The sequence below is a fragment of the Cnephaeus nilssonii genome (genome assembly GCF_951640355.1).
Source record: "Cnephaeus nilssonii genome assembly, chromosome: 1".
Taxonomy (NCBI): domain Eukaryota; kingdom Metazoa; phylum Chordata; class Mammalia; order Chiroptera; family Vespertilionidae; genus Cnephaeus; species Cnephaeus nilssonii.
The window spans coordinates 3,813,404-3,825,101 of NC_137072.1; the positions used below are offsets into that span (position 1 = coordinate 3,813,404).

The window sequence follows — 11,698 nt, forward strand, 5'->3', positions numbered from 1 at the left end:
AAATCAACAAGGAAACAGAGACTTTAAATAACACACAAGATCAGGTGGATTTCATTGACATTTACAGAACATTCGACCCCAAAGCTATAGAATATACATTCTTCTCAAGTGCACATGGGTCATTCTCAAAGATAGACCACATAATTAGGACACAAAATAAGTCTCTACTAGTTCAAGAGGACTGAAATCATACCAAGCATCTTCTCTGATCACCTGGCATGAAATTAGAAATCAACCACAATAAAAACACTAAAAAACATTCAAACACATGGAGACTAAATAGTATGTTATTAAACAATGAATGAGTTACCAATGAGCTCAACTAAGAAATAAAACACTTAATGAAAACAGCCATGGCTGGTTTTGCTCAGTGGTTAACATGTCAGTCCCTGATGGAAAGGTGGTGGGTTGGATTCCAGATCAACAGCATGTAACTGAGTTACAGTTTTGATCCCAGGCCTCATTCAGGAAGCTTAAGGGAGGCAGCCAGTGGATGTGTCTCTCTCACATCAATGTTCCTCTCTCTCTCTCTCTCTCTCTCTCTCTCTCTCTCTCTCTCTCTCTCCCCCCCTCTCTCCCCCTTCTCCCTCCCTTTCACTCTCTAAAAATAAATGCAAAAGGAGGGAGGGAGGGAGGGAGGGAGGGAGGGAGGGAGGGAGGGAGGGAGGGAGGGAGGAAGGAAGGAAGGAAGGAAGGAAGGAAGGAAGGAAGGAAGGAAGGAAGGAAGGAAGGAAGGAAGGAAGGAAGGGTCTTCATGGAAACAAACAAAAATGAACACACAACAACCCAAAATCTATGGGATACAGCAAAAGCAGTACTGAGAGGGAAGTTCCTAGCATTAAAGGCCTAACTCAAGAAACAAGAAAAGTTCTAATAAACTATCTAACACTACAATTAAAAGAATTAGAAAGAGAACAAGAAAAGCCCAAAGTAAGTAGAAAGAAGGAAATAATATTAGAGCAGAAATAAATCACATAGAGACTAAAAAACACTACAAAAGATCAATGAATCTAAGAGCTAGTACTTTGAAAAGATAAACAAGATTGATGAGCCTTAAGCCAGACCCATCAAGAAGCAAACAGAGAGAATCCAAATTAATAAAATCAGAAACTAAAAGGTGAGGTAACAACTGACACCACAAAGACATAAACAATTGTAAGAAAATACTATGAACAACTATATGCCAACAAGCTGGAAAACCTGGACAAAATGGGCAAATTCCTAGAAAAATACAATCTTACATAACTGAATCAGGAAGAATCGGAAAACCTGAATAAGCCAATAACAACTGATGAAATTGAAGCAGCAATCAAAAAAAAAAAAAAAATCCCAGCAAACAAAAGCCCTGGTCTGGATAGCTTCACAGGGGAGTTTTACCAAACATTCAAAGAAGAACTAACACTTACCTTCCTCAAACTATGCCAAGAAATCCAAGAGGAAGGAACACTTCCAAGCTCTTTTAGGAGGCCAGCATTATCGTAATTTCAAAACCAGATAAAGACAATACAAAGAAAGAGAATTACAGGCCAATTTTGCTGATGAACATAAATGCTAAAATCCTCAAGAAAGCATTAGCAAATTGGATCCAGCAATATATTAAAAAGATCATACACCATGACCAAGTGGGATTTATTCCTGGAATGCAAGGCTGGTACAATACTCACAAATCAATAAATGTGACAGGTCACATAAACAAATTGAAATACAAAAACCACATGATCATATCAATAGATGCAGAAAAAGCATTTGACAAAATCCAAAACCCATCTACCCTATCTAATAAAGAGGGAATATGCAAATTGACTGTCACACCATCACAAAGATGGTGGCAACCATAGCCACAAGATGGTTGTGCCCAGTCCCCTCAGCCCTGCCGGAGTCCCCCAGTCCTTTCAGCCCCGCCGGGGGGCTGGCAGGCGGGTCCAGCCACTCCTTGCACCTGCCGCGGGTGTCCCACAGTCCTTTCAGCCCAGCCATGGGGGCAGCAGGCGCACGGTGCAGCCGGACCCAACCTCAGCCCCCCAGCCACCCAGGGCCAGCCCAAGGCACAGGCAAGCCTTGGATGTCGGCTGTCCAGCTGACGCTTGAGGCGCAGGCAAGGTCGGAAGTCAGCTGCCCAGACGACCAGGGTGGGCCCAAGGCACAGGCAAGCCTCAGATGGCAGCTGCCCAGCCGCCCAGGGTCACCCGAGGCTCAGGTAACCAGGGCCGGCTGAGGCTTGTGCTGCCAGCAGTGGCAGCAGCAGAGGTGTGATGAGGGCGTCGCCTTCCCCTGATTGCCCCTGAGGGCTCCCAGACTGTGAGAGGGGGCAGGCTGGGTTGAGGGACCCTCCATCCAGTGCATGAATTTTCATGCATCGGTCCTCTAATATATGTATAAAAGCCTAAGTGACTGTTAGACCGTATGGCCAGTAGCTATGATGCACACTGACCACCAGGGGGCAGACGCTCAATGCACAGGCATGGAAACATGGAACAGACTGATGAATCTCAGAAGGAAGCGGGGAGGGGCGAGGGCAGGAAGAAATTAACCAAAGATCTTAGGTGCATAGATTCATACACTGGTGGGGTCCCCTGGCCTGGCCTGCGGGGATTGGGCCAAAACCAGGAGTCCGACATCCCCCGAGGGGTCCCGGATTGCAAGAGGGTGCAAGCCAGGCTAAGGGACCCCACCTGTGTATGGCACCGGGCCTCTAGTTTTTTATAAAAACCCTCAGCAAAGTGGGAATAGAGGGATCATACTTCAACATAATCAAGACCATATATGGCCCTAGCTGGTTTGGCTAAGTGGATAGAGTATAGGCCTGAGGACTGAAGAGTCCCGGGTTCAATTCCGGTCAAGGGCATATGCTGGGGTTGTGGGCTCAATACCCAGTAGGGGGTGTGCAGGAGGCAGCCAATCAATGATTCTCTCTCATCATTGGTGTTTCTATCACTCCCTCCCTCTCTGAAATCAATAAAAAAAATATATTTTTTAAAAAAGGCCATATATGAAAACCTACAGCCAACATCATACTCAATGGACAAAAACTAAAAGCATTCCCCCTAAGAACAGGAAGAAGACAGAAATGTCGCTTTCTCCATGTTTATTCAACATAGTACTGGAAGTCTTAGTCACAGTGATCAGAAAAGAAGAAAAAATAAAAGACATCCAAATTAGAAAGGAGGAAGTAAAACTCATTATTAGCAGATGACATGATATTTACATAGAAAACCCTAAAGACTCCACCAAAAAACTACTAGATTTAATAAATGAATACAGCAATGTAGCAGGATACAAAATTAACATCCAGAAATCTATGGCATTTTTATATACTAATAATGAACTCTCAGAAAGATAGACTAAAAAGACAACTCCATTAACCACTGCAACAAAAAATTAAGAGACTTAGGAATAACCTTAACCAAGGAGCTAAAAGACTTGTACTCAGAAAACTACAGGATGTTGAAAAAAGAGATAGAATAAGATATAAACAAGTGGAAGAATATACTGTGTTCATGGATTGGTAGAATTAACATTATTAAAATGTCCATACTACCCAAAGCAATCTATAGATTCAATGCAATCCCTATTAAAATACCAATGGCATATTTCACAGATCTAGAACAAATACTCCAAAAATTTATATGGAACCAAAAAAGTCTTAATACCCTCTGCAATCCTGAGAAAGAAGAACAAAGTTGGAGGGATCACAATACTGGATTTCAAGCTGTACTACAAAGCCACTGTAATCAAAACAGCCTGGTACTGGCACAAGAACAGGCATATAGATCAATGTTTCAAAATAGAGAACCCAGAAACTGAGAACCCATAATTGAGCCATTATGCTCAATTAATATTTGACAGTGGAGGCAAGAGCATACAATGGAATAAGGATAACCTCTTCAATACATGGTGTTGCAAAAATTGGACATGTACTAGTATATGCAAAAAAAAAAATAAGACTAGACCACACAACTTACACCATATACAAGAATAAGCTCAAAATGGATTAAAAACTTAAATTTAAGTCGTGAAATCATAAAAATCCTAAAAGAAAACATAAGCAGCAAATATCAGACATCTCATGAAGCAGAATTTTCACAGATACAAAGGAAAACATAAATGGGACTACATCCTGCAGACTGAAGGTGCCCGGGTTCAATTCCCACCAAGGGCACATGCCCAGGTTTCAGGCTCAATCCCCAGTGTGGGGTGTGCAGGAGGCAGCTAATCAATGATTCTCTCTCTCCCTCTCCCTTCCTCTTTGAAATCAATAGAAAATATATATATTTTAAAAAGGGGGAAAAAATAGGCAGAGGATCTAAATAGATACTTCTCCAAAGAGGACATACAAATGGCCTATGAAAAATGTTCAATGTCACTAATCACCAGAGAGATGAAAATTAAAACAATGAGATACCACCTCACACCTGCCTGAAGGGCTACCATCAATAAATCAACAAACAGTAAGTATGGAGTTTCCTCAAAAAATTAAATATGGAACTTCCATTTGACCCAGCAATCCCATTTCTGGGAGTATATCCTAAGAAGCCTGAAACACCAATCAGAAAGAATACATGCACCCCTGTTGTTCATAGCAGCACGACAGCTAAGATCTGGAAACAGCCCAAGTACCCATCAGTGGATGAATGGATTTTAAAACTATGGTACATTTACACTGTGGAATACTATGCAACTGTAAAAAAAAAAAAAAAAAGAAAAAAAAAGGGATCTATTACCCTTGATAGGGACCTGGAGAGTATTATGCTAAGCAAAATAAGGCAGTCAGGGAAAGACAAATATCATATGATCTCACTTATATGTAGAATCTAATGAACAAAATCAACTGACAAACAAAATAGATCCAGAGACAATGAAAGTATGATTTCAGAGGGAAGGGGAAGGTGGGGGAGAGAGGAAAGAGATTATCCAAAGAACTTATATGGAAGGTTTGGGGAGGGGATGGGATTAGGGGAAGGGGAGCAAGTGGGGAGAGGAAACAGCTGTAATACTTTCACCATTAAAGAGTAAAAATACTTATGCTAGCAGAAACAGAAAGCAGATTTGTGTCTTCCAGTGCGGTAGGGTAGAGGACATGGGGAGTGACTGCTTAATGGGTATACCCCTGCAAGTGATAAAATGTTCTGGAAGTAGACTGTAGTAATGCGTGCACAACATTGTGAATGTATTTAATACCACTGATTTGTACAATTTAAAATTATTAAAATGGTAAATTTTATATTATGTGAATTTTAACACACACACAATCAGAGTCAATTTCATGTGGTCAGATGAAACCATGTTCCCTGAGGCACTTCCAGTTCCTCCACACCCTCACCACAAATACAAGATGCAAAGAATCCTTTTCTCACAAACAAAAGGAAAAAACATACAATAAAAACTAAATTCTGTTGGGGAAAAAAATCACTGTTTTTATCACTAGAATTCCTAAGTTCAATTATAACATAATAAAATTATATACCTAAAACTTCTAACAAGGGATTTCTCTAAATTTATTTTAAATTATTTGACAGAACTGAAAAAAAATCAAATACCCTCTCATGATTAGCCACAAAATAATTTAAATATGTTATTTTAAAAGAATTATGATTCTTCCGATTCATCTATACTATAAACATTATAATAGCATTTGCATTATCTTCTTATGAATTATATGAACTAAAGGTGTTTTCTTAAAACATTATGTCCACACAAGAGAAAATGAATTGTTTGGAAAGAATTGGAATGAGGTACATCATTCCTAGAAACACATTGTAATGACAGGATTTGTCCAATAAAATCAATTAGCAAAGCTTTGGAGGGAATCCATTAAGGCCAATTATAATAGAGAATGTTTTCACTTAATCTAGCTAACTGTTATTTATTCAAGATGATCAAATGGTCTAGTTTACAAGTGTTCATTTTCATACATAAAATGTAAGCAACTGCTGCCTCCTTAACTAGTGTCCTTCCGTCCACCCTTCTTATGCCCCTACTTACCCTCCTCCGGCTGTTATCTATAAACTCTGCCCTTTCCTTTAGAGTTCCTCCAGTGACATCTATTAAGCATTTTCTTCAGGAAAAAAAAAATGAATTGTGATGTTTTGAGGTGTAGAACTTGCTCAAAGTAGAAAAATTATATTCTGTCTTGAGACAATGGTGTGGGAGGTGGGTATATTTGAATGCTGAGGTTAAATAGCAGAGAAAGAAAAATGTGTACCTCAAAAATCAAATTAAAAGCCAGAAATTATGGAAATACCAGAGATATTATGGTAAAGTTGTTTAGAAAAAAAAAGAATCTCATGTTCATATCATAACTTATAAATATCATTAAGCCTAATATATTTCCACTACAAATCTATTTTCCTCCCCTGATTTTAAATGGAATGTATAGATATGCCCCCCAAATTATTACATTTTATCCATTATAAGATTCCATCAGTAGTAAAACACGCCATTATTTTACCCATTGCTAAGAAAAAGACTTTCCCAATAAAACTACAATGTTCCATCAATTTTAAGAAAGATACTGATTTTGTTTAAATATAAAAAACAAAATACAAAAACCTTACCTCTTGCAATTGGTGAAATAAGATTCAGTTTTTAAAAGAGGTGGTTTTGGGGATTTTTTTTTTTCTTTATGTGGACAGAAAAAAATTAGGTTTCGATTGGAGACTAAAATAAATATACTTAAAATTTCCAGTTCAGACTTTACTCTTTAAATCATGCTGCTATTTCTTACTTTGTTTTTCTCAGGAAAAGATGATGTTTGAATAACCAGATGAAGCCCACAGTTCACCTGCAATGTAAAAATTAAACCATAAAATATGTTAACTTACACACACACACATTCCTCCCCAAAATAATAAAGAGATGACAAACAGAATGCTTGCTCTTTCTGCTATATGACCCTGTTCTGAGGATTTGCTGAAAACAATAAAATCACAACTAGGAATTAAAGGCTTCGCTGTGATTTATTTCCTAAAATGTCTGCAGCAATTTAACCCTCTAAGGAACACCTCCGATTCAGACACTGGCCATTTCGGGCCTAAGCAAATGTCTCGGTGAGACAGGTGACGGAGGAGGGAGTGTCTGTTAAGAATAAATTCTTTTCTTTAGCTAAAGGATGAATTGGCTCGTCAAAGGGGTTTGGGTGAACCTTCGCCTTTCAGCAGAGGAGCCCCACCTTCGGTTCGGGGAAGCCCGGGTCGGGGAGCAGACCGAGTCCCCATCACACACTGTCAGCCCCCCCGGAGCCCCGGTCAGACAATAGCTTCAGGAGGGGCGACCGGCCCGGTAACGCAGCACCGGGACCGACGCCGGGCCGGACGGGCCGGACGCGGGAAGGCAGGGAGAGGGCAGACCCAACCTACGTTGTTCGCAGCCCGGCCGGAAACGGAGCGGAATTTCCCGGGAATCATGGCGGGAGTCGGTCCAGAATCTGCTAGATCCGCATTAGAAAGGACGCTACAGAGATTCAGAGACCCAAACCGGGCAGCTCCCAGGCAACCCGCTCAGGGGTTACCCCGGCAACAACGACTTCCGGTCTGGTCCTCTCCCAAACCCGCGGGTGGTGGGGGCGGGGCCGGGCTGGACCGCTCGGTCGCTATGACAGCCGCCACTTCCGGCCCGTGCCGCCTCCGGCCCCTCCGCTCGCCCCGCGCGGTGGCCGCCTGCCCTCCCGCCGGACTGCGGGCGGAGGGGGGGAGAGCCCGACGGGGGGCCCTTCCGTGGCCGGAGGAAGGGGAGGAAGCGCGGGGCCCCGGCTTCCCCGCTCCGGGCCGCCTTCGCGCCAGCCGCGGTTCCGCTTCCCCAGGACCGGCCGCGCGGGGCGGGCCGTGACCGCTTGGTGGTCGGCGCTGCGCGCGTGGCTCCGCCTGTTGGACGTCTCCGGTGACTCCGAGGAACCTGCGGTCCCCGGCGCCGGAGGCTGGTGGCGGGCCGGTCCCCCGGCACCCGGTCTCCCCAGCACCTGCGGGGTAAAGGGGACCGGCGGGCGGCCCGGGAAAGGGAGGAGAGCGCGGGCGGTCCGCACTCCGAGGCCGCCGCGCCCAGGCTCCGTGCCGCCCCAGGCCGGGGGGGGCTGCGGCCTCACCGGGGAGGGGACTTGCAGGAGCGCCCCCCCCCCCCCGGGGGTCGGGGAGAGACCCTCAGACTGCGGGGAGGCGCCTCCTTTTGGGAAAGTGACCTCGTCTCCCAGGCTTCTGTAGTCACTGTAAAATCCAGAGCGTGCTTTGAAGGTGGTGGCCAAGATTCTGTTTCCCTTTAGCACTTTGGAATTACGGTTCACTCTCCTTCTCCCTCAAAACCCACACAAGCCAACACTGTGGGCCCTCAGATTGTAAAGGCGTCTTCCCCTGGGCTCCAGAATTTTTATAGTTTTACTTGAGCAAATCTCAAGGAATGGGCTGCTCGATACTGTTTTTGCAAAACATTCAGACACAAACGTGAGGGAATGCCAATTATACATCTCAGGATGGTGGGGGAGGGATTGCTGAGAACCCTTCCCCCTTACACTTCCCTCTGCCACCTGCTGCCTTTAAGTGAAATGATCCTTCCAAGGTCAGTTCACCGTCTGCCTGCCTCTGCCTTCTGCCTTCATCCTTACACGTTATCCGGTCACTCCCATCTTCCCCGCTGCCCTTCCTAAAGACTCCCAGCCTTCTTTGAAGAATGAAACTTCAGCCCTGTCCCATTATGTACATTAAATGATTGTTCTTAATCGGATCTAAACGTTATTCCTTTCTACAAATGGGAAGAGTTCACCAAAACATGACCTGTGTGTCAGATGGGTACTAGACTTACGGGGTGGTCGTTTCATAAGTTTTATAAATGTTTAATCTCAATGTTGTATGCCTGAAACCAATTTAATATTGTGTGTCAACTATAATTTAATTTTTTTTACTTTAAAAATGTTTTTTACATTTATTGTACATTTTTGTAATTTATTGTTAATGTTTATTGTTGACAGTATTACAGATGTCCCCCATTTTCCCGCTCTTTGCCCTCCTCTACCCAGCCCCTGCCCCATTCCAGGCCTTCATCACACTATTGTCTGTGCCCTTGGGATATGCATGTATGTATATGTATAAGTTCTTTTTAACTGACATTTTGGCTTTGAATATACAGAAATATTTATAGAATTTGAGCTGAAGGAAACCTTAGTGTTCATCTAGTCCACATTCACAGTTTAGGCACGAGGAAGTCATGCCAGAGGCTAATAATTTCCTCATAGGCCTATAATACTTGTTCTAGGTCTGATTGCCAGACCAAAACGCTTTCTGCAATACCAACTTGCTTTCTGCATTGTAGTGGTTGCTTAAGATCCTTTCTTTAATGGCATCCTGCAAATATTAGGACAAAGAACAAAATTATTACCCCAGTACACAAGTCCTTGGGTGCTTTTTGTCCCTCCCTACCACACCAGTTCTATCCAAGGCCACTGTCCTTGTTGCTCACTGTGTACCAGTTATGCTGATCTTTTCAGTTGTTTCATGTAATACCCTGGAATTATACCCCTTCCATTCCCCACCATCATCAATTAAGTCCTTTCATTTAAAAACCAACTCAAGCATCCTTCCCCTTTGATACCCTAACTTATATGCTTTCATTTTTTTATGTATATTATACTGCTTCAATAGCACATAGATTTCATTATATTCATCACACAATAATGAAATAACTGTGTAGTTTGTTCCTCGCATTAGAATGTAATGTAAGCTCCATGAAAGCAGGGATCATATCTTATTTATGCATTATTATATTGCCAGTACCTAGAACAATGTTTTGTAAATTTAAGGAATTCAATAAATATTTATGGAATGATTATGTGACTATTAGGACAATTTTTGTAGTATAATAGAATTTTCAATTATCTGCCAATTTCCCCTCTCACCACGCCGCTATATGCCACTCGAGACATTTGTCCTTACCTTGAACCATCTCTCCACCATCACTGTCTTTACCCAAGCATATTTATGTGCATCTATACTTAGATAAATATAAATATACTAGGGGCCCAGTGCATGAATTCGTGCATCTTGAAAGGAACTGTGGGCCGTGAGGCTGCGGTGGGTACAGGGGCGGGTCTCAGTCCATCCTCCGTGCCCCGCCCAGGCCCTCCCCCCTCCCCCCCCCCCCCGCCGTGGCCCCCAGTCCCCCATCTGTCGGCAGCTCTGCTCCCGTCGCTGCTGCTCCCACCTGCTGACAGAGTGGAGCGATTGGGGCCGGCACCAGTAGTGGGTGTGAGTGGGGCCAGCGCCATCAGTAGGTGGGAGTGGCATGCTGCCCGTATTGCCCCTCAGGAGCAGGGAAGGTGGAGAAGTCCTTATGGGCTATCAGGGCTGGCAGCTGCCACTCGCACCAGCTGATGGTGCCGAGCGATTGGGACCAGCACCAAGCACCGGCAGCGGGTGCAAGTGGCAGCTCCAGTGCCAGCTGCAGGTGTGAGCAGGGCTGGTGCCGGCAGTGGGTGTGAGGGGGGCTGTTGCTGGCAGCAGATGAGAGAGGTGACTCCTGTTCCCAATTGCCCCTCAGGAGCAGGGAGAGGTGGCGAAGCCCTGAGGGGCAATTGAGGACAGCAGCCGCTGATCACACCCGCTGACGGTGCCAAGCCAGTGCCAGGTGCTGGCACCGGGTGTGAGAGGTGGCTCCGGCGCCAGCAGCCGGTGTGAGCAGGGCCGGCGCCGGCAGCAGGTGAGAGTGCCCGGAGGGACCGTGGTGCACGGGAGCAAAGAATTTTCAGTAACTACCAGAGGCTCGCCCCAATGACAGCGACTGGTGCCCTGCCTTGGTCTGGCGCCCCCGCTCACCTGCTCCAACACCCCACGGCGGCCAATGCCCGCCTTGTTCTGCACTCTGCCGCCTGCTGCTGATGCCCACCATGTTCTGCGCACACCCCCTGGTGCCATGTTCAGCATCATAGTGACCGGTTGTTTGGTTGTTCTACCGTTTGGTCTATTTACATATTAGGGTTTTACATATAGAGATAGTAAGATAGATAAATATTAAACATGTGTCACACACTCTTACCATTTTTCTTCCCCATAATAATACCACCTAATCAAAAATTGGGAGAAAAAGCCAGTTAATGAAACAACCAACGATTTTATAAAATAGCAAAGGCTAACTATTGAGATATCCATAGAAGAGATACCAAATCTATTTTTCAATTAAGTATATCCAGCCAACATTTCTAACAATCCATATTACATTAATATATTTGAAGAAGCAAGGAGGAGAACACTAGCATTTCCTCATTGCCCTACAGTGTCAACTTTGTCATAAATCAAGTTTCTATGTACACATAAGTCTTTCCAATTTTTTTTTTAATCCTCACCTAAGGATATTTTTCCATTGATATTTTTAGAGAGTGGAGGGGAGGGAGAAGGGGGAGCAGGAAACAGATGTGAGAGGACTGGCATACTGCCCAGATTGGAGCCTTTGACGGGGAATCGAACTTGTGACCCTTTGGTCCATGGACCAATGCTCCAAACTGGCCAGGGCTGTTTCCACATTTTTAAATTCTGTTCTGTTTGTCTGTTTGCCTGTCACAATGCCTTAGTACTATAGCTTATAGTAAGAATTAATACGAGTTGATTAATTCTTACTTTATTCATCTTCGTGGATGTCTTGGCTATTTGGGGCCCTTTTATTTTCCATATATATTTGACAATTGGTTCATCAATTTCCACAAATTATCTATGGAAGTTTGATA

At 44.0% G+C, this 11,698-nt stretch overlaps 1 protein-coding gene across 4 annotated transcripts in view; it reads right to left on the reverse strand.

The window, feature by feature from the left end:
• Nucleotides 1-9,745, reverse strand: part of LRRC49 (leucine rich repeat containing 49) — a 226,464-nt gene extending 216,719 nt beyond the window's left edge. For 3 of the 4 annotated variants that reach the window (XR_013813530.1, XM_079771304.1, XM_079771303.1), the window contains exons 1-2: nucleotides 7,356-9,745; nucleotides 6,725-6,781 (exon numbers count right to left, since the gene is read on the reverse strand). Coding sequence is in view for 2 of the 4 variants with exons in the window: in XM_079771304.1 (XP_079627430.1) it covers nucleotides 6,725-6,781; nucleotides 7,356-7,403 (105 nt within the window). In the remaining 2 variants the exon portion in view is untranslated. Of the gene's footprint in view, nucleotides 1-6,554; nucleotides 6,693-6,724; nucleotides 6,782-7,355 lie in introns of those variants that run through there. The other variant, XM_079771305.1, reaches the window with a different exon arrangement.
• Nucleotides 9,746-11,698: the final 1,953 nt, after the last annotated feature.